General features: G+C 42.7%; 3 protein-coding genes across 3 annotated transcripts in view; 2 read left to right on the top strand and 1 right to left on the bottom strand.

The window, feature by feature from the left end:
• LOC126563935 (probable phospholipid-transporting ATPase IIA) overlaps nt 1-26,958 on the top strand; it is a 415,461-nt gene that overhangs the window by 322,725 nt on the left and 65,778 nt on the right. The gene's annotated exons all lie outside the window — the stretch shown is intronic.
• Nucleotides 3,051-7,721, bottom strand: LOC126564024 (acetylcholinesterase). Its single transcript, XM_050220925.1, has 7 exons — nt 7,481-7,721; nt 6,583-6,718; nt 5,495-5,926; nt 4,499-5,425; nt 3,993-4,427; nt 3,755-3,924; nt 3,051-3,685 (listed from the first exon to the last, which is right to left on the bottom strand). The coding sequence occupies exons 1-7, from the start codon at nt 7,651-7,653 to the stop codon at nt 3,055-3,057; spliced, it is 2,904 nt and encodes a 967-aa protein (XP_050076882.1). The 5' UTR covers nt 7,654-7,721; the 3' UTR covers nt 3,051-3,054.
• The window catches only part of LOC126564000 (uncharacterized), a 49,196-nt gene continuing 42,590 nt past the window's right edge, over nt 20,353-26,958 (top strand). Inside the window, exons 1-5 of the mRNA XM_050220895.1 lie at nt 20,353-21,042; nt 21,538-21,691; nt 21,922-22,022; nt 22,088-22,213; nt 22,289-22,948. Coding sequence (XP_050076852.1) covers nt 20,353-21,042; nt 21,538-21,691; nt 21,922-22,022; nt 22,088-22,213; nt 22,289-22,948 — 1,731 coding nt within the window. The remainder of the gene's footprint in view (nt 21,043-21,537; nt 21,692-21,921; nt 22,023-22,087; nt 22,214-22,288; nt 22,949-26,958) is intronic.

Genomic DNA, 26,958 nt, shown 5'->3' with positions numbered 1-26,958 from the left:
CTACCCCGGAAAGCTTCTCTCTTAGCTTAGGTCATCGGACTGTATACACCTTGAACCTATCTTTGAGAGACATTTTATTACTTTTAGATGTAATTTTTAAGTGTAGGAATGTTGGTTATTAAGTGGTACAAGTTTAAGACTGCACTAATCTGTTAATAAACATTTTTTCTTTAGAAAATATTATAGCTTTTATTGTGATGAGTTTTTTTTTGTCGTTCTTGTTTCACTAATTTCAGGATTGTTTCAGTTTGCGCTTCCGAAAGCAGAATTTGGGAATGTGAAGTTCCTTAAATTCATTTCACTTTACATTTAAATAAAGCTTTAATTGTTAAACGGTTGTTCTAAGTCAGAAGAGCGAGAGAGATGTGTCAACTCTAGGCTCGATGTTATCTCCTTTTGATTTTATTTATTAAAGCTGTATTACTTAGGAAAGCAAACAGTAATATTATATGTCTAACAAAATTGGTCGAATGAAAGGTTTACCAGAAACGTCTAATGTAGTATTGCTCAACCTATCTCGTGAGAAAGTGAGCATTTAGATGGCGCCACTGTGGGAAGCTTGTCCAAGAACTACATGCTGAGCTTTACGTTTCGAATTAAATATCAATTATACGGTATAATTCATACTCTTTTCAAAATTAATTTATTTTGATTAAAATTAATTAGATGAGACTGTTAGAGACAGCTTAAAAACTTCATCAAGCGCATCAAAAAATAAGGAGCTTTGTTGATGAACTTCGAGATAATCGGCCTCAAACACGGACCACGTTCACCGAGTTTCGATCGTAGTGCAAACAAATATGCCTTCAATCTACTGGTACCGCTTCGTACCCAGAGCAGGCAGGTTGCCAGGGACGTAACAGAATGTTTTTCAGTATTTTTATTCTTTTAGTCATCTCTTTCATTTTCAGCTCTGGTTTTGGTTTAGGAAAAGCTACAGTGACCGCCATAAAAATAGAACCACTTCAGCTATTAGAGGAAAGAGAAGCTATTAGAAAGAGATTCTGGAGACAATTTTTAAAGAATCTACGAAGTTTTTTTTTTAGTAAATTATAGTTGAACATTTTGGAAACACGTTCCTGGATGAAACATGATATCGAATGGGAGTAAAACACATATGACCATAATATAAGAACATTCAACAATCTAAATTCAAACAAATTTTTTTTTTAAATTTTGGGTATCCATTTTTCCACATTTTACAACTCCAGTCGGCAGTTCCGTGACAGATGATGTTTCTACCGAATTTTGGTAATGTTATCCCTTGTAGGAGTATCGAAATTAGCTTTTTGAAATGCGGAAATAAAATTGGGCTTATATTATTGGCGGCCACTGTATGTGGCCGTCAATTGTAAACATTTTTGAAACAGTTGTGGTAGATCCAAACCCTGTAGTAATGACGTTGCTGTGTCCTCCAGAATGGCCAAGATGTTGGATTAGCAGACGTAGGCGGATGGGTATGAGAGGTATCGAGGACTTATGGAGCAGGCTAAGACCTAAACTCTGTTTTAGAAGTATCCTTAGAAGAAAAATCCCTGATTCATTTGTTCATGTTTTAAAATAAACTTTATTTGATCTTCGATTTTTTTAGTTTGCTTAATTTTTTTTTTCTACAGGTTCCACCCAACCATGGCGAACGAAAACCTAGACACGTGGCAGTCCTACGCACGAACGAACGAACGGGGGTTTTTACAATCGTAGAAACAAAATACACACTAAGCTCGCGCTCGGCTGGATACCCGCTAACCTACTTTTGTGCCAATCACGTAATACTTAAATGGTAAGCATGAAGCGAAACAGAACTATATGTACAACAATTTATGAAAAACTGACACGCTGTCGTTGATTTTATCTTTGAACTTTTTTTTGCGGGAGAATGAAAAGCAAAACACTCTTCCTTCCCCGTTCACTTAGCGCTAATCGTAAAAATACAACAAAAAAATAAAAGCAAACAAAAGAAAAAAAAACAACAGTTTAAAGTTTAAAGGCGTAGCGAACTAATCTTAATAAGTTTGTGTAGTAAATAGTTGAAGGGAATCGCCCGGCGTGAAGAGGGTTATCGGGGGACAAAAAAAAAAGGTCTGCCGTCCCGAGCCGCCACATCCGGGCGTCCCGAAATACATAGTAATATTTGCACAGTTTGGCCCAAAAAATACAAGTACTGGATGAATGCTGTACTGCAACGATCTGTCCACGGATCGAGCCGATCGAGGGAAGATGAAGAAATAAGCTCACAGAAATAGTTGTAAAATGTTAAATTAAAACACTGCTTAATAAACTTTCTACTTACAGCTAACTTACAGGTTAACACGCTTAGCTTTAAACACGCGGGACAAACACATAAAACACTACGAAACATGATGAAATGAACGTCGGTTGGTCGGTCACGGTGATGAAACTAAACACGCAAAAATGGACGGATACACTGACACTGACAACACGAGACGATACATCGATATGTACAAATGATAATAAAAAAAATCTAACGTAAATTTGTAAAAGCTAGACTAACTTAAAACATAACCGATGACAATACAATACACACACAAGAAGTCTGTTTGTTCTTGTGCATCTGTAACATCATCGACTATGAACGATCATTTTGTAATTGATCCTCTAATAAAAAAGGCACTTTGTGCCGCTTGCTCAGGGACACACTAGGGAGGGGACAATCTATTGTAGATCTAAACCTCCCTGCACGACTGCTACTTAAGGCTAGGTTTAAAACTTATTACGTTCTACTTGCTCTAAACAGACTTACAACCTATAGTACGATTGCCGAATGCCTAAAACTCTAAAATTCTTGACCATGTCGAAACGCCTCCCGGAAGGTCCTTACAAGATCAGTTGTACAGTTGAACGCAACTCTCTGAAGGACGTCCCTTCGAGGAACACTTGAAACTTCCAATGTGATGGGGTATAGTGGTACGGTTATTAACGCTTCCTTCGAACTCCACACACAGCACGCAGTATGTAAGAGTGGAAGCGTTAAAAAGGAAACTAAATAATGTGTATAAAAATATGCCCTAAAGCTAAATCTTGTCACTAAAACTACTAAACCGCCGTCTGAGGAATGCCCTCGATCAGGTTCGTTCGGCTGGCATTATTACTCTTCATTCCACCACGGCTCGATGGTACGGGAGTTACTTGCTGCGATCGTCCCAACACACTGCCAGCCATAACGGACGCCTCACTCATCGGTGAGGTAGCACCACCAAGATCGCGTTGAGATCGTGCCAGCTCGGCAGGCGTCGCCGACGCTAGCAAGTTCTTCGAATCGGACCTTGGGAACTTCCCGTTGCGTTGGATCGATTCGCTCTGGACGTCCGCCGTACCACCACCGGCGTACTTAATGTTCCGATCGAAGTTCGATTCCTTCGACGGTGGCGGCGAGATGGAGGTCGATTCCTTCATCGAGATGGCACTGCGTAGCGAGCTTTGGCTACCGGTAAGACCACTCTTCCCGGTGACCTGCGTCATACCGAGACTGCTGGGCGACCGGATAGAACCACCGTCCGGTGGCATCTTGCTGTACTTGGACGGCGAGTCGCGGTACTCGTAGATGTTGCCCGACTGACCACGAAGCGGTTGTGCCTGGAGCATGTTGTTCTCCATCACTGTGTCCCGTTCCGATTCGGGATTATCCATGCCGAAGACGGCTTCATCGTAGAGGCGATCAGATTCTCTGTTTGGAAGGAAAAATGAGGAAGCATGAATAGAGCGCCGCTTGTTGTGAGCTGAATAGCTCAAGTACCTTTTTGCACTGCGCCACATCATACAGCACATCACGACGAGCACCAACAGTATGAGACACGCAGCAGCTAAGCTCCAGAACGCGATCTGCAGTGGTTCTTTCGGTTCCCACCAGAACTCCGTCGTTGGTGGATAGGTAGGTATCAGCACACCGACCACCGTTGGAAGGTACTGGAAATAGAAAATAAACTCACTTTAGTATTTCTCCCTAAAAAACAAGGATCCTTCATTAAACCAACCTCCATCCAGAAGGCACTCTCCGTCTGCCGGAAGTTCATCATGATCGTCGAGTTGTACGTCGTGTTCAGATTCAGATACCTCAGCTCACCATTCCTTGCCTTCTCGAAGTAAAGGCCAAGAACCTGCGTCGGTGTTGGATTACCGTACCGTGCAAAGTCCGAGTACGTTTTCATGAAGAAGTGACTCATGTTACGATCGTTATCCGTCCACATGAGTCGATCGAACCGTTCGCGACGTGGAAAGAACTCCACGTCCATGAATGGTGCTCCGGCGAGTAGATAGTGTTCGATATCGTGTGGAACCTTACACCATTCGGCTAGCTTGAGACCTTCGATGGTGGTGTTCATCACGTAACTGTACACCGGGACATTCTGTTCGACTAGCAGCTTGATCAGCTTGTCCGTTGGGGCTCGATAGAGAAAGTCTGACAGGAGCTGTGGGGAGACATCAAAAGAGAAGATTAATTTATTGGAGAATAAGCCACAGCATCTTCAGCAATACTCACATTGATGTATTGCTCCCGTATAAATGTTGTATTCTTCGGATCGGGCCAGTACGTGTACATGTACTTGATCGCCTCGTACGTCCCGTTCAAATTCAGCGTGTAATTATACCGCAGCACAAGCTCTCGCACCTTTTGATCGAAAAATCGCTCATCAACCACAAAGTACGGTGCCAGCGATTTATTCCCCGTAATCACAAACGCGGCCTCCTGCAGCGTTACACCGCTCATGTAGTGCAGACCACGATTAAAGTGTCTCCGACGGATCAACGATTCCGGAGTTTCCGACAGAAAGTGCCAATCACGCTCACTCCATCCCTCGTACCAACTATCGCCCGGGAAGGTAAAATTATTCTCCAACACCGGTCCCCACGGGAAGAGGCCAACGTGCGGCGCAAACTCGGCATTACCCAGCTCGTACGAACTACGCCCATTGCGCATACAGTTTACCATCTTCCAGGACGTTTCGATCGAGCAGCCAACGTTCTGGGCAAACACGCGGCTCGTGTTCTGTGCTCGCCACTTGTCCACGATCAGCGCCCAATCGGCCAGCGCTGATCCGGACTGTCCGATTACGCGCGTTACGATGTCTTTTGTTTGTGGAGCGACCATCAGTAGACCGGCGGAGGCACCTCCAGCACCGGGACCGAACAGAGTGATGGAGTTACGATCACCGTTGAACGATTCGATGTTTTCGTACACCCAGCGGACAGCCATGATTTGATCGAGGATACCGTAATTACCCGGCGAATTCTCATCGCCAGTGGACAAGAATCCAAGCGCTCCTAGTCGATAGTTGAACGTGACGACAACTACATCGTAGAACGCAGCCAGCATATGGCCCGGGAAGGTGTTGGATGCACCACGAACAAACTCTCCACCATGGATGTAGATCATCACAGGGTAACGCTGGGCAACACCTGCTTGTGTCTGTAGAAGAAAAGGGGGTTTTAAGTTGGATTAATTGAGCATTGGTTGGGTGTTTCTTGCGAGACCTACATTAGGCGAGAAAATGTTCAGATACAGACAATCCTCGTCCATATCCCGGATGCCTTTCGTAGCTCCCGTATACTGCACCGGCTGTGGACACGCAGGACCATAGTCGACTGCTTGCACCAACTGCCAGCCTCGGTGTTGTCGGGGTGGCTTAAAGCGTCCCTCAAACGTCGGTGGTAAAGCGTAGGGGATTCCCAAGAATGTGGAGCATTTCCCCATAATCCGATCGACATTACTGTGCCACGGACGGTATAGATTCTTCGGATCTGGATTGTCGTAAAGATACACGATGAAGCCCTGTACTTGTCCGTAGTTGGTCGTTACGAACACGTCACGTTCGAGCTGCATCGAATCACGGCGCAGTTTACCCTGGAGATCTTCCCGCCAACCACCAAGAACACCTGGAAACGGTGTCTGGGCGAGCGTTGGATTGGTCTGAAAGAGACGAGAGGAAAAGAACAAAATAAAGTTTAAGAAGAATTCCAATTTTCCATTCAAGACGTTTTCCCCTTGTAAAATGCACTAGAACACACTTCCACATCCACGTACTACAGAATGTGATCGTACGCTTAAGATCAACGTGTCGATAATTACCGACAACCGGATAGAACCTCATACATCGGAGGAGATGCATCGGTTCGTTTGTCTTCACAACGAGACTCATTTATAAGGGCAGAACCAAGGCGAATCCGAGCCGCCATACGCGTCACTAGCGAGCGCCGGTTTTGCACAGATTGTTAATTATGCATCCACCCCTCGACCTCGAACAGCGATGCAGAAAAGTGCAGTGCGAATCCGTTCCCGTTTTCCACCCGCCCGGGTGCGGTGTGAATGTTTTCTCTTTCATGTACGTCCACCGCAAATCGAAACACACCCCACAAACCGCAACATGATGATGATGATCATGATTGACGGCCGCATACAATCTGGGTCAGCTGCTTCGGTGTTGGATTACCTAAGCGGCATTAATATGCTATCGTTTGTGTGAAAGCGAAACGAACGGATGGACGAACGGGGGATCGATCGTTATCGGAAGCGAACATATGGAACTCATTGCTACTTAAAGTCGGACTTAAAATTGTTCTTCTTACCGGATCATACTTGAAGCGATCGTCGCCTAAACCCGTGTTGGTGGGGTACTGGCCGGGGAGACTCTGGCCTGGGTACTGTTGGCCGTACCCATTTGGTTGATAGTAACCGTACCGGCGATTGTTGAACGTGTAGGTTCTGTAAATGGAGGATAGTAAAATGCGATATATTAATTCATTATATTTTTGAAGCATGAAACAACGGGATGAATTGTTTGGCCTAACGTGCTGGGAGCGTTACTCAACGTTTTAATCATTTTAAGCCGGTGACTCAATCTGAGCTGAGACCTGTTCTGAGATCCATTCTAGCCTTGAGCTTGCCTTCCCTACATAGTACTGGGCGAAACAGTGACAGAGAGACAGTCGGCAGAAGCAAGGCAGGTCAAGATCAACAATTGTTTATGGCATCATTACTGTTAAGGTTGCTTTGCGATTAGTTTCGTACGTAAGGAGACGTGTACTATAACTAGAACTAAGTAGATTTCTATAAAATTTAAGATCTTTAGTTATGTAAGTTATTTTACATTGTCCTAACGTATCGTACGTTGGGTCAAATAAGAATCGTTATTTGACAATAAATTGATAACAGAAGTACCGTATGAACGAATCTAATAGCAAACTTTCAACATAAATTGTTGGAGACACAAATAAGAACTAGAACTATCCAACAAATTTCCACTAGACGTGCTTATAATTGATCTATCCCAGTCTGGAACACTAAACAACTGACCACACTGATAAGCTTGTAACACATTACATCACTTTCAATAACATCCCTCCAATGCACGATATGGCTTATTATGCTTTATACGTCTCACAGCTCACATCGGACGTGACTTCCATTCGCTTAAACGCTCCAACGACACAAAATCACTCATCCCTAACTGCACGATAAACTTACCGATAGTCCGGATCGCCCGGGTTAGGAATCTTGTAGTTGAAGTCACCTTCCCGCGAGTACCATCGTGGATCACGTGTCGTATAGTACTGGCCGTTACAAACTCCGACAGACGCGCACGCGACCACGACGATCACCAGCAGGAGCGATACATGATGCTCCCGGGACAGCGTCATCGGGACTCATCGACGTTGGCCACCGGTTGGCCCGTTTTCTACTCCTCCACGAAATCACACACAAACACACACACACACACACACTCACTGTTGTTTATTTTCTTTTATTGCTCGTTCGTTCTGATACAGTCACCTGTGTCACCCTTTTTGGGTTCACAGACTCGGCGAGACGGAGACGGTCAATTAGGAAGGTACCTTTTCTCCCTGACCTGTCTGTGGTACGTCACATCGGTACGGTACGCGTTACGTCAGTCGTCAAACAAAAGCCCTAAAACTCGGATCCAATTTCTAGATCAGGTACTTCAATCACACACACACACACGTTTCAGCTCACGATCGCTGTGGAATCAACTGTGGTAAACTGAATGGATGAGTAATGTGTTCTCGAACGACCGGAGCACCACATCGTAATTGAGTTCTTGATCGTTAGGTCCGGCCGGTCTGGAGGTTCTAAATGAAATTAGAGACAACGCCATATGAATGATGCCGTCAGCGGCGATGCTGACTCAACCACCGCCGTCTTCGGTGGTGTTTCGTTAACGATGACGATTTATTAATTGGGTCACGACATCGTCACCATTACAGCGTCACCCGGTGGTGCTGGCATTGGGAAATCCTCCAAGAATTGACACTACTTTTCATGCGTTCGTGTCCACATCGCGACACTGTTCGGGGAAGACGACAGCTTTAATTTAATTGATCCCGCCCATTGGGCAAGGTTAATGGGTTTAGTCTGCTGGCTGTGTGGGACCACATTCATTCACCAGAGCTGCAGTTTAAATTGTGCTGGTCGCTTATAATACAACCGATAGATGATAATTATATAGACGGTACTGGTTTTATATTAAAAAAGGCGATTAGATGTCGTAAAAGAAAATTAATGAAGATCACAAGAGGAGAAGACATTTCTCGGGTTTCATGGCCAAAAAAAGGAAGACACTTGATTGATTCTTCAACCTTCCCACAGTATTAATAACAAGCAGACAAGCGAAAATAAAGGGAAAGGCTTCAAAAGGTAAGATTTTCTCAGGATTAGTTGACTATTTTTCTCACAGGTTGGCAAGACATGAAGCCTATCGTGAGCTGAGATCCCATCCAGACCAATTTTCCCGCAGTTTTTGAATGGATTCCTCATTTTAAACGTAAGTCAGTTAAGCTTTTGATTCCTTTAAATCCACCACCGGGGCACAATCTCGTTCGCACAGAAATCATTCCAAAACTTGAACTTCAAATGAGATGTCTTACCGCTAGCTCTGATTAAACACTGACCGATCCTAACGTCCCTGAACGTGGGACATAAATCCGCTAATCAAATAATCGAAAAATGCGGCCCTAGCCCTCGGTTAACTGCATTCTTCTTCCCTCCAACATAAAACGGGTCAAGTGTAGTGCGTTCGACGATGAACGGAATCGACTACCATTCCCTCCAGAGGCGCATAGTTTCGTAAATCGATATCTCAAACTGATAAGCGCAGGGTTCCTACTAAGATAAGAGCGGGCCCGCAGACATGTATCGCATTAACCTTCACTGCTGAGTTTGGGTAATGTTTCCAACCGAAAAACTGCTTCGGTAAGGTGTAAAATTGCTTGTCCAAGGGCTAGTTGGGGCGATGATAAGGGATACCGGGCCACACTGCCCTACTCTTTAGGTTTGTTTAGCAAGCGACTCGGAAAGGGTTTGGGTTGGGGCCTTCTTTTTGCACTTCTTCTTGTACGGTTTCCCGGCAGGCGAATGGTGTCAGCTTTTGCTTCCACGATCATCAGAACGGAAATTGGGGCCATCGCAATGTCAACCGGGGAAGTTTTTGTTGCTTCGTTTGCTACGGAAGATACGGTAAATATTTACCGATGAAGTCGTTCTGTTTTGTGTTATTGCACAGTGCCAGGTGAGGTGGCTGCTGTGACGCTTCCGCTTTTCACGGTGGCTGCATGTTATTATACGCTCCAAAGAGGACAATATATGGCTGGTGAAACAATAATAGTTGGTTTTTCCAGAAGAAAAATAAAGCAAATGGGTAAGGTAAATGAGTTGAAAAGTGTTCAAAACGTTTGTGTTTTTAGTTTGAGGTGTTCAGTTTACTTTTGTGATGTTTATAGAGAACTTTTTTATACAAAGAGTACCTTCGGTGGCACCTGTCTTGGGTCTTAGAGCTGAATATAGCCATTTTATTCATATCGTTTTTGAGTGTTTTATTATTTCATCACAAAAAAAGGTTTTTAAAGTTAATTTTTCCCACACAGCTACAGGATGTGCCTTCACTTTTAAAAATGCACCTGGTGGGACCCCTCTTGTGCAATGTATTATGAGGCAAGAGTCACAGCTAAGCTACATAAACGGTATTTTCTTTCCCAAAAATTCTTACTAGTCGATTTGAAAGTAACTTCACCTCTATAAGCTGCATTCTCATTAGAAATAAAAACCCTCAACGAGAAGTCGAGTCATTTCATAAACTCTACCCCGGCTGTACCGTAAGGTAGGGTCAGCCATAACCATATGGCGGTGGTGCATATCTTAAAAACCAACGAGGGATTCTTTCGATTCATTAGCGTGAAAGCTTTCCAATTGCCTTTTACCCGAAAAACCCACCAAGCCGCTGTTGGGTTTGGCAAAGCAGAAAGGGCTCGTCGTGCCCCCTTTGGAGAGAAGATAGAAGATGATGTTGAAAAGGTACAAATTGAACGGGCAAATAGCGCAATCCGGCTATAGAACGGTAATGCTTCGCTACATACCCTGAAAAGCATGAGCATTTAAAGCAAGGTGCGCACAAGCAGCATAAATAAACGTTGAAGATATTAGAAAAATAGAAGTGAAACATAGAAAGAGAAGAAGACAAACGAAAACCCCGTACTTAGCTTTGAAAACTGAACAAAAAAAGCATGGAAAAGGTGCAAGAAAGAATGAAAATATGAACGAGAAAAACGGAACACCAAAAAGTCAAAAGTGTGAGGGTGAACAACATGAGAAAAAAGAACAAAAAAACATGAAACAACCAAATAAAAACAGTAAAATGTATCAGTGAAGAATGAAAGCAAGCGAACTGGGTTCAAATGTGTAAAAGCGAGTCACACAAGCAAGCAAGTAAACCGAAACAAGAACAAGCCGGTAGGATTGTTGTTTCTGACGGTGGAAGAAAAAAAAAAGAGTATGTTTATCTTGTCCGTAACGGACGTAACCGGGCGCGTTGGTGTCTGTGCATATACCTGCCCGATTGCGCCCGCAGTCAAGATCTCAAGACGACCCAACAATCACCCAAAACCGCCAAGGAGATCGCTTGGTGGGCTATCTTTTTTGATTGAAGAAAAACAGAATCCCGAAGGAACCACCGAAAGAGAGCAAGAGAGCTGTGTGTGCCTGTGTGCGAGTCGGTTATTCTATCATCCCCCTGTCTACTTCGATCTGCAATGGTTGGATGATTTTCACATCATAGTGCTTCTGCGAGTTCTTCGCCTGTTTCGGGGTCTTTAGTTTTTCGGGATTTTGTCTTGACTTGTTGACCACCAACGCGCATTGCGTGCGCGTGGGGTGGTGCCTGGAGTAGCCTTTTTTGTATTCAGATCACAACACACATACACACAAACAATCAATGGGGTGGTTTCTTAAGAAGGGTGAGAGGGTGGATCTGCGCTTGCAAACGGGGGCTAAATAAGGTGGTGAGGTGAACATTAAAAGTCTACAGGCAAGTATGCGGTCAAACAGGTTTTTGGTGAGGCCTTTCGTCGTTTGTGATGTGGTTGTATGTGTGTGTGTCTGTTGGTAGGTAGTATTAGTTAGATGGGATGTGATCGTGGTAAGTCAAAGATGGGGTTGTTGGCTTCCCTTTTTTGCTGAAGAGACACAACCAACGGCGATTTAGCTAAACTTCAACGCGCGTATAGACGAGGAAAGTATTCGTCCAAACGGGAGAAAAAAGCCTCCGTAGTCTGATGCGTGACGCAATGGGTTGTTTTTCCGATGTCCGGGGGTTGGTCTGCTTCACACACAAGCTCACCGGAGTCAAAACATCGCGACATAGCTTGGTTTACCATTTTGCGTTACCATGGGGATACTACCATGGTGATTCGTGGTTGCATTGGACGTATCCATGAGATTGTGATCAAAACACACTGGCGCTGAAGAATGACCACGTTTTAAAGGGCGTTTCGATTCCGATGGAGAAAAAAGGGCCACGGAACAATGAACTTTTCCGTTACTAAACGAACCGTCGTCGTGAGAGGTTGTGTCACGCGGGAATTTTCTTGGGCGCGGATTCACACGCAAAGACACACGACACACATACACATATGCCGTGAATGCACCGTTTTGTGTGTGTATGTGGTGAGTTGAATCACATTCATGCACTAAAACACTACATTACAACAAACGAAACTGAATTGAAGACTAAATTGCTTAACCACACTATCAGGCGCGAATGATTCACCTACGAGAAACACTTGTGTTTTACTTTTTTTTTTTCCTTCTTCGGAACGGGACACACTCAGATACACACACACACTCGCAAACAATATGGCAACTAGATTAGAAGAAAGATCAATTTTCCACCACCGCTTGAATTGGCGAACCATTTTTTTTTATCTCATCTCACTTGTTGCTGTTATCTCACGCAATGCTCCGTTATCACTTTCGTTGGATATGTTTCATTGTGGTATGACGCACCTGAAGTAAAGGTGCGTCCATTTATCACACACTCACAGATAGAGAACGAACCAGAGATACAGAGCCTCCCCAACCCATCCCCCACCCCCCCTCTCCCACAAATGGGCGCTGTTATGCGATCGTATGAGAAGGGCTTTTTCTCCCTTCGCAAACAGGCAACACGAGCCACCGCTATTTTCATTCACCAAGTTTCACTCTTATTTTACACTAATTTCCATAGTTTACTATTTCTCACACACTTACACCACTTTCCACCATCTGCAACAACGGTTCGCTTCCCACTACCCGCACCTCAACCTGCTGCAGTTTGATGCACCGTCCCTGCACGTCGCGCGTACTGGAAAAAGCACCTCCGCGTTCGTTCGGTTGCGCAGACTAAATGAGAGACGGTTGCTCTTTGTTCAGCTTGCGAACGCCAAATACAACACCCATGCCTGGCCGAACGCAGCAACGCACACTCATACGCCCGGGTGCTTTGGGAGCGAAAATAGCATCATTGCGAGAGTTACTAGCTTCGTTAGAGAGTATAAAATAATTATTTTCTGTTTTTGGTTTTATTGTTTTTTTTTTGTTGTTGTCTATTTTGTTTATTTTCATTTGTTTTGATGTGTTTTTTTGCTTCTATTTTTTACTCGTTAAATTTCTTCCATAGTTCTTTTTTATACTTTTTTCATTTCCTTTTCAATGTTTCATGGAGTTTTTTGTCCTTGATTTCTTTTTATTACTTCTTTATTTTTCCTATTTAAATCCTTGGTTAACGTTGTATAGTAATTACTTTCATTCTTTCTTTTTATTGTTTGTAAATTTCTTCCTTTTTCTTCTTTCCTTCTACTTTTTCTGATTGCGAATGTATAATTTTTTTAACAGTTCATATTACATAGTATAAATAAGAAAAAAAACTTAGAACTACGTTAATGAGTAGTAAAACGCCTTTTTTGTAAGTGTTTCATTGTTGTTTCATGATTCATTTATGCAATAGTAATCATATCATGCCGTTAAACTGGAATAGCTAATAACACTCTACTGCAGGGTGTCATAATCGGATTTAATTAAACATATCAACGAACCAAACCGAACACACATCATGACCCTCAAAGCCGTGCGCATGCGGGGGTGACAAGACAAAACCGACCAAAGACAGATAGATAGTCCGAAGATCTGATTAAAGTCAATTAAGCTTTGATCTTGGAAGATCTGCTTTTTTTCACAGCAACCGTTCGCAAGGGACGGGACCTTTCGTGAGACAAAAACAATTAAAGTTCATCAATTAACGAGATGCTTCGTTACGAGCGTACCGAATTTGAATATGGTCCGAATATTGGTTTATTTCGCAACACAAACAATTTATTTGTTTGTTTTATTCTGTGAGGGATTAAAATCACTACAATGCTCTTCAACATTTTGAAATAGTGTCTCTTTTAAGAAATTGTTTTTTCTTAAGAATATGGGGTAGTTTCATATTTTGTACAAACCCCTGAGAGGCAGTAAGCATAAGGGATTTGACACCCTTGCTTTAACATAGCTATGGAAAAAGCCTATTGACATGAATTATATGGGTTATGCCACGGCTAGAAGAGTACGTTGAAATACTGCAGTGGGGGATGAAATATTTCATGCTCTGTTCAAAGGGACGGTGAATTTTTTCATTTAAACATAAAAGCCGATGAAATGCAGTCGACGAAGCATGAATGCATTGATGCATTTTACAAGCAAATAATGTGATTTGTACCTTCCAATTTACGCATAAATTGTTTCTTAGAATAATACTATCATCAAAGGGCAAAGGATTTTTACCATCATGAGAAGGAAAATTAATGGAAAATCATTAATTAATTTTAGAATCGTTTTGATGATGCATTGATGGACTGATACAGAAAAATTGTATTTTATGTGTAAAATTCTGTATTTTTCTCTCTATCTCTTTCTTTCAATATCTCTTTTGCGTCCTTTTTTTTAACTGATCCCACGGCAACAGCTGTTTTCCCAGTAAGATTCGCGTCTAAAAGTCTGCAACAAAGCCAAGTCATCCTAACTGAATAGTTAAATAAAAAAATAAATTGAAGTTCAAGGTTAAATATTCAGTTTTTACAATAAAAATCAGAAAAAATTATGAATCTTCTTCATGATAAAAAGATCTGTTAAAATCCTTTCAATTTTCATCCATTTTCAATAAATCCTTTCTCTCTTTGATAGTACTTTTGTCACCTTTCCCAATTTCGAATCGCCGATACACCCCGAAATCAACACGGAACCGTACTGGAAGTGCGTCAAACTTCAATTATGCTACCACTACGACGGTTGATGCTTCGGGACACGTATGGACACAGAAGTTTCGCTAGCGATCCAGCGGGACCGGGACTTGAACTAGCCTTGGTAAATAAGCACGTATGCGTGTGTCGTTTCCCTCGCTATATTAGGAGGACGATGACGAATGACGAAACCTGGTGATGATGATGACCGGTAAGGTCGCCTCGAGCAATACTCTAGCAGAGGGCGCTTGGACGGTGGTCAGCATTTTTGGATTTTCGGGAAAGGGGATGATGATGATGATGATACGACGTGCGGCAATGCAGAGGGGAGTTTTTCGGGAACTGCGGGCCGGACAGTCACAGAATCCAGTTATGCTGTTAGCATTTTTTCTGTTCTACTCTTCTACTCTTCTCGTCTTCAATTCAATCTTCCTAGCTAGAGCTGCTCTGCATCTTTCGGGATGTGCACCGGAGCGATTGTGCCATCGAACGCCAGTGGACACATCATGAAAGAGTTGCCTTTTTCTTTTCTCACTCCGGTGAGAAAGTTTCGCGCACACCGCTTTGCTTGGGCCGCACACCAAAATTGGGGGAAAATGGTGAAGAATTTCAAGATTGGAAAACCAGTCGTGTGGGATTTTCGGTGTTATTAATTTTTTTTTTTCTGTTTGTCTGCTGCTGCTGGTGGTGGTCCAGCGGCGAAATTTGCTTGGGAGTGTGGTTGATGTTTTCGGAAGATTGGAACCAGTTTCGGGCGACTCCTGGTCAGGGATGTCCTGTCTTTGAGATGTGATCTGCACGGGATGCCGTAAATAGTTGATGAACTTTGGCCGCTGACGGGTTTTTGGCTGATTTTTGTTTTCTAGAAGCGATTCATCTTCTCCGGCTGCTGTGGGAATCCTTTTTTTTGTGTTGTTTTTTTTTTGTCTCAAAGCTTACAATGATCCTGTATTTAACGAAATTTTTCGTTCACAATCGGACTGGTTAGAGATGAGGTGGAATATTCGTGGCAATTTGCATAACAGCCGGCCGTTTCCGGATGTAACGACATTTTGTTGGTTGGTTGGAGTTTAAAACGGTTGAAATTGAGTTTTTTTTTTTGTAAGTTGAAGAACTCCTATGCGATCCATGACGGGACTTTAAATCGAAATCTTGTTTAGAGCGAGTATTTTTATGGGTCTGGATAACAATGACTAGTTTTGGCGGAATTCATTATCAATATTTGAAATTAAAAAACCTATTTAAAATACATGAAAATATATACAATGGTATGGGCTTTGCTTTAGAGGACTTTATTTTTTGATCTCTTTGCAGGCTGCTCTTTACTTCCTGACGTGATAGCTTTCTTACTGCTTATGATAAAGCCTTAAGTTTTATATTGCTCAGCAATGTCAGAAGGGATAGATTATTGGTACCCACCAGAACTTTTTTTTTATTCATGAAGGACGGCCAGGCCGTATTGCCACCCACCAGAAGTATTGGAATAATATAAATTCATAAACCGTTGGGCCAGTGAGGCGACAGCATCACCAGTCTTCACATGACTGGACTGGAGTGGATTCCGATCCCATCCGGACTTTTTTCCCCGCAGTGAGTACTGACTAACTACGTAGTTATCAGCAAGCCAATCGATGGTCGGTGTGACCCAGTGGGTCGTTAAAGAAAATTAAGAAGGATATTAAGACTGTTACCGAATCTCACATGATCAAGAATTTAGCTAGAAGAAAGATATCTGGCAGACGATCTGAATGCGTTTGTTCAGCAAAATTCCTCATCATTCTACAGAGATGTCTTCACTGTGTTTCAAAGAGGCGCTGTAATCAAACCTTATTGATGGTAGCCTACCATTCGTGTCGTTTTTTGACGATTAATTAAATTTAACAGATACAAAGAAGATGTTCAAAATTATCAACATTATCCGGAATTCGCCAGTTCCTCCAGTAAGAGTTTTCGAATTGCATACATTTCGGCGTGATTGAGCATGCATTTGCCCAGCAGCGCAAGTCGCCACGCTAGACTTTGCAAATATATTTTTACCTTAAATTAGAGAAGACCTACATTATAAATATGCTATCGAAAATGTTTCCTTCTTTTCCTCTTGACCTCTAGATGTTTTTGCCTTTCAATTGTAATCGATGCTGGATAGGCAATTCTTTCGTACGGAGATTTCCAATCCAATCTCGACTTCAGGGTTCCTCAAACCGCTGAGATGGATCGATCGTACGATCGGTGCTAAAATTATTAGGACTAATATACGACGTTGGTAACGTACTTTTAAAAAGTAAATGTTGTTGAATATATTAGTTGATCTTGAATTATAATTATAGTATTTTACAATACAGCAATGAATGGAAATTTGTTTGTAGATTTGGAAAAGCTACCCTGCAAATGATTTATCCACATGTTTAAGGCATTGCTAAGCTGTAAATACTTTAATTGTTGAACGATTCGACAATACTGCCAGTGTAGGTCGAAAGAAAAATGATAAGAATTGACACTTTCGATGTGAACCATGCAGGAAAAAGATATTAAAAGAGAAATGGATGTTTTTATCGAATCAAGCATACATAACTAATTGAATATCATTTAAAAAATTTAAAACAAGGGCGTTTCGGTAGACAAGGCGATAATGACACTGACACACGGCAGGCTCAAGATTCCTACGTATTGATACAATCTGCGTGGTATCTTTAAGTCTAGTGAGTCAGTCTAGTGAGACAGCTCTACATTCACTGTATTCTATCAATCTGGCCCTCAGCGATTTTTCCCTATTCTCAGACGTGAAGACATACATGGCCGGAACTGAAACTTACTTATTCGGAATAATTTTAAAAAAATATTCATTTTTTACTAATTACTGACAAATTGTTTATTAGATTCTATTTCTTTTGAAGCAACCCGATGTAATGTAATGCAATGCAATGTAATAAATCATTCATATTCCTCAGCAAATTTTGGGACATTTAAGATTAGTTTATAAAGAACTTGCTATTTACTAAAACTTCTAGGCCAACCGTACTGTAAACCGTGTACAGTAAAAAAAATAGCCCAAGCTGTTTAATTCTTCTGAGATTGTCTCTGAGGAAATACTGGACACTCTAAAAACTGGTCTGCCTTCGTCCTGGCTCGAACGTTAGCGATCCGATAGCCTAACCAGTTAAACTCACCGAGACAATACCGGTCCCTATCGAACGGTCATCGATACATCCTACCACTAGACCGTGAAATCTGGCCATACAACTCACACTCTCCCCACTGGGAACGGATGTTTAGAGAAGCGATTTAAATTTTAAACATCGTGTGTGAAAAGAAAACCCGTTAACGGCAGACTAGGAATCGAAGCAGGAACGAACGCTATCATCAGGATGCTGCTGCTGTCCATTTCCACATCCTTGGAGGTCATGACATCCAAGTTCCCGCCAGTAGCGGGCATCCGGTTTCGTGAAATAATAATAAAAAAAAACAACAGTTCCATAGTCGCAGATTCTATTTTCTCTGCATCTTCCCAGCGTCTGTTTTCGGTCATTTTCGGTCCGGTTTTTTCGGTGTGGTGTGTGACGAAGGCGCCCAGGACACTCCATCCAAGAGCTTCCTAGACGATTTCGGAACAGCACAACAAGACCCCTGTTAACCGGTTTGCTAGCAACCGGTGGATGCTGTTGGCCAGCTTTTCGGCAAAATGCACCGACTAGGGAGTGTTTGAGGGATGCTGCGACGATTGTGTACGATTTTCGTCGCCAACCAGTTGGACCAGTTTCTTGGCGAGTCGTGCCCGTACGTTGTCGTGTTTTTGGATCCTTGTTTCGTGTATCCTGGACACGCTGTTCGGTAGGATAGCCCGCCAAAAATGCGTCTCGCAAGATGGTAAAATGCAACGCAATTTTGTTTGAAGTTCAAAGTAATAAAAGTCAGCCGACATTTTGTTGCAATTCGGACCACTTCGTCCCGTTTTTGCTAGGACGTCCCATTTCACGGCAAAGGAACCTCCTCTGAAACACGGGTCCTTCGTGTGGACCGGCCGAGGGGAAAATCTTTGCAGGTAGACAAACGTTCACGATTATGCAAAAAAAAAAAGAAAGGAAAAGCAACCACATTGGAAACCAAAAATCTCACTACCTGCTCTCTCATTCGCCACGTTCGTCTCATTCTCGCGGAAAAAGAGCGAGAGAATGCGAATGTGTGAGTGTGTGCTGTGTTGCATGAGTTTTGTGCATGTGTTAACGTGCCACGTGCTCGGAAAATTGCGCAACTGGTTGTATTTTGTGGCGTTTTTATTCGCACAATACAGGCGCAATTTTAAAACCGTTTTTTTTTTCAGTGTTGTACGAGTGTTTTTGTGTGTATGTTGATGTTTGATGTCGTTTCTGTCACATTTGGTAGGACATTTTTCATGGAAAGAAGGGTTTTCTCCCTGTTGCGTCTAGTGTCGATAGAAGCGATTTTTTACTGAAAAAGATTAATTGGTTAATGATTTTCTAAATATATTTGTTGATTAAATTTCTTTAAGTTTTGCATCATTTATATTAGTCAAATAAAAGATTATATTAAAGCATTTATTGAATGGAAAGCAGAAGTTATGGAATAGTTTGGTCACTGTGTTTATTTGAAATTATCAAAACAAGGAGCACATAAAGAAAAATCACAGTAAAACTGCAGTTATTTATATTTTTGTTTATATTAGTTTTTTTAACCAAGCATAGTTTTCCCTCATAGTAAGATTGTAAACAAAGAAAAAACTGTTTTATGGCATATTCTCAACGACAAATTATTTATTTAGTTTTTTTTTTAATTACTTTGGTTCAAAACATCGTTCAAAAAATAAAAAAGATTAGAGTTAAGAATTAAAATGAATATTATGCAAGCCCAAATTGTAATAAAATTAAACATTAGTTCTACAAACTTTCAAAAACAGCCTCCCTTCCGGAAGGGAAAACATTTTTCCAACACATAGAACCAGCTTACTAACACAACACAAACCACTGGTCCAAAATTTTGGCTTACCTACCCCACCCTATACGAATGTCCTTACCATCCAATCAGCAAGCGGTCAGTTCGTTACCTCCATCCTTGTTCGTCCTATTTTCGGGAAACTGCTGACCAAAAACTCAAACACGCTTTTGCAGCGTCCAAAAAGCTGGACCCCTTTTTCCTATGCTTGACGGCTGTTCTTTGTTGTGCATTTTCGAATTTCTTTTTTCCAAGAGCCAAGCGTTTTCTCCTCTCTTCTTCTGCTCTTCTGCTTCTTCGTTCGATTCTTAAGATGCTGGGCGAGAGGTCCTTTCCGTGCTGGCGGTGGTTCCAACGCGAACCTACCGCACAGTTTCCATTCTGGTGCCGTTGACTCAACAATAGTTCAAAAACGAGCAGGCTCCTCGGTGGCAAACGCAAATTTTTGTTCTTTCTTCCTTTCGCATTTGTGTTTTCACACTAATCATATTTATTTTTAAAAATTATAGTTAAAATTTTCTTTTTTGCTCGTGTTTTGTTTGTGTTTGTGTGTTTTGAATACTTTTAATCTATTTTCCATCACTTTGTTTTATTCTGTTGCGGTGTTTTGTTAGTGTTTTAAACTATTTTACACGGTGTTTTGTAGTTGTTGAGAGCGTTTCTAAAAGTTTTTCTTCCGCATGTTTGTGTGTGCTCGTTGATTAGTTCAATATTCTAGTTGGTGTATGTGTGTGCTTGTGTTTAGTTTTTCCTTGATTTACCAACGTACAAGGCTAGTGTTTGGAGAGTTATTAGACTTAGTAGCGTGTTGTGTTTCGACAAGTACCTGACACGGTTTTAGTGAAAAGTATGGACGTACAGGATTCACAGACCCCGCGTAACTTCGACCAACAGGTCGAGTGTCACCCGGTGATGGATTCACACGGGACCGGCACTCCAACAAGTGGGCGAAGGGTACGCTCTCCTGGGGATAGAGATGGTGGTGTATCACGCAAGCGGAGGCGTTTATCGCGCTCCTCCTCCAGCTCTTCGACGACATCGTCCTTGGCCAAGGTCAGCCGGCTCAGTCGGGGCCGGGACACGTTCGACATGGATGCCGGATACGAGAATGACGCCGACGAAGACGACGACGATGACGATGAGTGTAACGACGATGAAGAGGAGGTGGAGGACGAGAAAGAGGAGGAGCTCGAGGACGAGACTGAAGGCCACACAAAATCAGGCCAGCACGTACTACTGCTCCCCACGGACAAGGATGCGTCGCACCGTACGTGGCGTGCCAGCGCGCCCGCTGCTAGTGTGCGTGCGTTGGCGTCTGGTCCGGTTGATGGTGGTGGTTGTGGTGAGAAAAATGGCGAAAAATCGACACCATTCGGAACAGCTGATTTGAATGCGCCCTGCCAACCGCACCAGCTGCAGCACCAACACCAGCAACAAACTCCGGCCACAAACTACCAACACTATCAGCAGCAACAGCACCAGCAACTGCGTCACAACAAGCGGCCAAAATACGACTACACACGTGATCAGATGTTTGAAGTAAATAGACCCGTTTTTCCAACCATCCAATCCATCCATCTATCGCATGCAAACGGTTCTGGTCGGGCTGTACCGACACCCACGAACGATTATTTGAGGTTTTTACCCCGGAAACCCGGAAGTCCTCTCACGAATGAATGCTCCACACTCACACTTGCGCACGTACGCGAGAAGCACACTCTTTCTCGCTCACACGCAGTTCTTTCTCCTCCGGTGAGGAAAAATCACATCCATTTTCTCTCCGCTGATAGCTCCGAGGAGTTTTTTTTTTGTTTGCTCACGAATTTCCATATTCAACAGTCGTCGTTTTAGTTTTCCTCCTCGTTTTTTTTCAACTCCTTTCTTCTCCACAACCCATTTGTTTCGTTTAAATTCATTCATTTTGTGATTCATTCATTAATTTGCATGAGGATGGCGGTGTTTTATTGTTGCCGTTTTTGTCTTATTTGATTTTACCCATTTTTCTACTTGTTTTTTTTTTTATTTTGTATGTAGATTTTTCAACCATGGGTTATACGAACGTACGGTGATCGGGCCAAAACGAAGACGATTACACTGAAGAAACAGGCACGTATTATAAAGACCCTCGTTGGGCTGGAGATGAACAATCCGGATAGTTCCAAGTTTCGGTTTTGGGTAAAAACAAAAGGTGAGCTACAATGTACAAGGTTTTGAAGGATTGAAGTATAAAATAGAAGAAGAATGGATTGAAGCATTTTCATTGTTTTTAATAAATTAAACTGTTGGAGTCAAGCGAGCAAATGAAGCTAATATAACTGCTCGATCGAAAATTCAAATTGACAAAGTGTCAAGAAGTGTCAAGGGAGCGTTTTTCTACGGTTATATTATTATTTATTTTCATGTTGTTTGGGTTGCTAGGGTTCACCACAACGAAGCCAGGGAACTTTCAGGATATATTCACCCATCAGAACATACCGGAAAACGATGGCTGCATGCTTTATGCTCCCAGCGGAGGTTTGGTAAGAATTGGAATAGAGGGAGAGGATTAAATGATGTGACTTTAACTTATCAAAATCTTGCACAGGAACCTGGTCAGCCATATAAGAAGGTTGCCGTGGTGGAGAATTTTTTCGAAATCATCTACGGTGTTCATGTGTCGCTCGGGAGCCTTGCTACGAGACACGCCGGCCAGAAGCGAACCTACCGAACGGTGAGAGAATAATTCACTTTCAAGCATGTTTTCCATTAAGGGATATTGATTTAATTTCGGTTTCACCTCGAACAGATCACCGAAACGTATGCGTTTCTACCGCGCGAAGCCGTCACCAAGTTCCTGTCGCTCTGCAGCCAATGTTCCAAGCTTACCACCAAAGTGTACTCCCCGAGATCGGAACTCAAGCTGGCGCCACGTGTAGATGATGTCGTCGTTACAGCGAGACGTGCGCTTAGTGAGCGTATATCATGCAGCACCAGCAGCAGCAGCACGGTGGATGTGAAATTGAAATGTAATAAGACGACCGAACGAAGCCAATCGTCGCTTCGATATTATGAGTTGTTGCGAAATTTGTACGAAAATGGAAAATCTAACGGATCGCGTAACGGTGGTGAAGTGTCAGCTAGCGGGAAACTAGTGAACCTAACCTCAAACCTCGGTGGAAACGCGAACTCCACTGGGGGTAGTGTGCGTGTTGCAAGTGAAGTGTTGACGAGGCGAGCTGATCGTGTGGGAGGAGCAGTGGCAGCATCAGGTGGCGTTGTTGGTGGTAATGAGCTTGGTGTAGTGTGTGCAAGTGAGCGGGAACAGCGTTCCGGTGCTGTAGGATTAAACAATAACCGCAGTGATAAAGGTGCGGATGAGAAACGGCGAACACCGGTACCCATCACTTCGACGTATCTCGATGTGACGAGAAGCTTCGGGCTGGAGGATGACGATGCGTTGAATATGGTGAGTCTGTTCTACTACTTTTATGGGTATTTCAGCATGCAACGGCTGTACAATCAGTAAAATTGGTTGGAAAAACATCTTCCTTGCAGAAGAGCATACATTTAGGCGCCAAAATACTATCTCAACGCGCTCTATAATTGAATCACTATAAATCATGAACGATTACCAATATTGTGACCCATCACCTTAAACCGTAATCGTCCATTTTCTTTTCGGAAAACTCATTGCCCTCCAATTCACGGACCTTTGCCATGACCCTTCCTAGCGATTGTCTTCGGCTGTTTCGAAGCACCCCGCGAAAGAAACGCACCTAAGGAACCTAAGACATTCGTGACCCCTTTGCTTGCAAAGGGTTGCAAACGGGTCAGCAAAAGGGTCGCAGGTAGTGGAACCCACCTTGACAACCCTAGACACTGCCAATCACATTTGGCGACGTACGACCGTGGGCCGCGGGCGCAGCTGCCGTAAACGGTCTCGAGGCGGTCTCTGGATACGGATTTGTGGATTTTCCATTCCCGCTTCGGGTCGCTTGATTGGTGGGCCAATTAATGTGCCCCCCGTGGGTACTTAGCGTAAAATGGCGTGAGGCAGCAACTACGGTACGGTTTACCAAGTGTCAAAGGATGACAGATTCGTGGCTTTCTATGATCTTTCGGGACGGTTTCCGGAAGCCAGATGAAAGAGAAAGATTGGATTACATTAACGATGGTTTAGTTTTAATTGTTCTTACTTACATCGTTAAAGGAAGAAAATATTTATTTATAACCTGAAGATCGTGAAAAAAAAATTAATTTAAATTATGTTACACACGATCAAGTTTTCTTCTCCTTTCTATTGGCATTATATTTTCAACGGATCTTGAGGAAAACTATCATATCTGATCTCCTTGAGTCTATTCACGGCTGCATTGTACCCTCGTACGTACGGGAGGAAGATCGTGATGAGATTTAATACTGGTCAGATTCTGTGCAAGACTAATGACACTATCCACGGCTAAACCAAGGATAAGAATTGTATCACCCTGAAGAATAATTTCATTATTTATTCATCAATTATTTTTATCATCTATTCAAATTATCTTTACCATGAAATAAATCAGAAGAAACAATTCAATAGCTAAGTCTTACTGTAATAACTTTTCCCTGGAATAAACTGCATGGCAAATTAATTATTCTAAAAGGTAATAAGAAGGTTCAAATGCTAACATTTTGGAAGACTTCGTAAACTATTGTAGACTGTAGACTAAAGTAAAATGTAACAAAAATAAGGAAGGAAAATTGTGTGCAAAAGTGTTACTATTGAGGAGGAAGCAAAGTGATACTCAACTAGAGCTCTGATTTATTGTCTGAGTCTCTCAATATTGCATACGTTCAGGGGCACATCTTCAAGATTATATCGCATTATCTCAGCGAATTTTTAAATTATTAAACTCATATCATCCGAAAACTAAGCGTTCATTTTTAATACTACAAAACATCACCAATGACGAAATGCATCGCCCACCTAGCTCGTTGGTACTACACTCTTGATACCAAATGATCTAAACGGGAACGGAATCCATCGAATCGAAAAGTTTTCATTTTTAATGGGAATTATTTTTCCTTCTTGCATGTTCCATCACCAACCATGGTTGCTCAGTACGGAGAGTGGAAAAAGCGGAACACAGGGATGGATGGAGTTAATTTTTTTCCGTCTCCCCTTTTTTTGCTAAATCTCCCAAGAGATCTTTGCAAGAAATGGTGAAGGAATTGGGATGGGAGGTTGCGAGGGTTCGATTAAAGCGAAACAGCGTGATGAGAGTGAAAACTTTTGCCCCGTTATAAGAACCCGGACCCGGTTGGAAGTTTGGAGTTGGAGATGGAACATCTTCGTAGCGAAACCCTGTCAGCAGCGTCAGAAGCGTCACCACCCCAGTGTGCTTCTTGATATCAATGCTAGCCTCCATCCAAAACACACCGACACACACACACTAAGCTCGTTCCGGGATGGGATGGCATCTTCGAGTAGCTGGCGTTTTCAGGATGCTTCAGGAGTACATAACCTCCAGCTTGACAGGCCCGAAACCCGAACAGGAGAAATTGGAATATCGAGAGGATGAGAAATCGACGCATTCCGGGAGGTAGAGCAAGGGCCCTATTTAGCTTGCTCTTGCTATATACGCCTTCAAATCGTTACCCTTTGGGGAAAGCTATGAAGGCAGAGGAAGGTTGGCGGAAGGATGGGCTGGGGAACTGTCCGCACCCGGGTCTTCGGTAACGGGCAGACAGGCACACACACACTCATCACGAAGGGGTTTCCTGGGGTGGGAAAGTGAGCAAGGGCAGAAAATCTCAAACTCAAACCCCCATTCGCCGAGGAAAACGGTTTGACGTTCGTTCTTCGAGAGTTTCTTGGGTGGTTCTTGGGGGTGGTGCGAGTATGAGCGAACCAGGACCAAGACGAACCGGGTACGATGCGTGAGAGATGCGAGGGACGCGGTAGGAAGAGAAATCGAAGCATTAGAAGCGGCAGCAAACATCTCACAACCCAAACCCGACAGCCCTCCTGTCGGTTGAAAGGTTTTTCGGTTGGTATTCCTCCCTTCGGCTCCTCCGCCGTACCCATCGGAACCCATCCTTCCTCGATAAAAGTGGAAGGAAGAAGTGAAATTCTTTCGCCCAAGAAAGATTCGTTTTTCCTGCATTTTCTTCCCCGTTCTGTGAGAGTTTATCCGAATATCTTGTGCTTGATCGAGCCGCAGCACCAGAATGGGAAGAGGGAAGAACACTTTCCATCGACAGCGTGCGACCGATGGGCAACGATGGTTGCGAGATGCTTAAACTCTTCGAAAGTAGGAATGATAAGGGGCAGCAGCAGGGAGAAAAAATAATAATTTTTAAGTAATTTTTTCCCTTTTCTTTTTCCGTCCTCACTTCCTTGCTTTTCGCATTTCGCCATTTGATGGTGGATAGATAGATATTTCTGCATTACTTCCTTACCATCTAGCCAGGTAAGGGCGTACCTGTGCTTCTGTAGATTGGGAGAAGATTTTTAATGGCAGTGACTGGTTCCGTGGGAATCAGCAATGGAAAGGATTGTGAATGAGCATGAGAATGAGCTGGCATTTTCCATCCGTTCCATGTATCGAAAAAGGGATAAAACTTACTTGGGGCAAGCCCTCCAAAAATGGTGAAGATATTGACCTCGTTTGGAAAATGCATGTTGAGGGATTTTTTTGACGATTTGGAAACATCGGTTTAATCTTCTTTAAAACTAGAATAAAATTGTGATGTTAAAAATGTGCTTCACCTTACGTTGTGCTGAATGTGTGACAGTTTTGAATGTGTTATACTATACACGAAGATTGGATGTAAAAACTGAGCCTTGTCTGAATGTTATTGAAGATATATTTTGTAACTCTTCATTCCTCCCACAAACACGCAGTATAAAACATTAGTCTTTCGGCTTCGGTTTGAGTCGTTTACTAGAAAAAATCGTAAAATTGTAGGATTTGACTGACCAATTTTTACTGAGAACTGACAATACATCAGTAGTAATTTTACAGCTGTTAGTATGCCTGCTTTGTATAACAGATATGACAGCTTGCCAAGGTAGTCGATCTAGCTGGAAAGTAGACTTGTAAAAGCATCAGAAGTCAAACATACAATCTATATAAATATTCAGACTAGTGTAGGTTGTAGTAAGACTTACTTAAAAGCTTTCCTTGTTGGAAACAATAACTGGTAACAGACAGGCGTTGTACAACTACAACTGTTATACTCTCAACGATGCCCGAATATTTCGCACTTTATCCCTTTGTATATTTTTATCCAAGCAAAGAAAAAACTCTCCTTCCAAACGAAAAATAAAACATTTCACCGTCTACAAGGAAGTCACTGACAGACAGTTCATTCTCCCAAGCCATCAGCAGGTCATTCGCTAATGAAAAATATTTTCCCTTCGATCTACACCGTTATTGCTGATATTGATTTTCCCCACTCACAAGGCATCCTTCCGAGCAATGTCTTTTT

The sequence above is a fragment of the Anopheles maculipalpis genome, chromosome 3RL (assembly GCF_943734695.1).
Source record: "Anopheles maculipalpis chromosome 3RL, idAnoMacuDA_375_x, whole genome shotgun sequence".
Lineage (NCBI taxonomy): Eukaryota > Metazoa > Arthropoda > Insecta > Diptera > Culicidae > Anopheles > Anopheles maculipalpis.
Note: the sequence above shows the minus strand (reverse complement) of the source record. Positions and strands in the feature narration are given on the sequence as shown.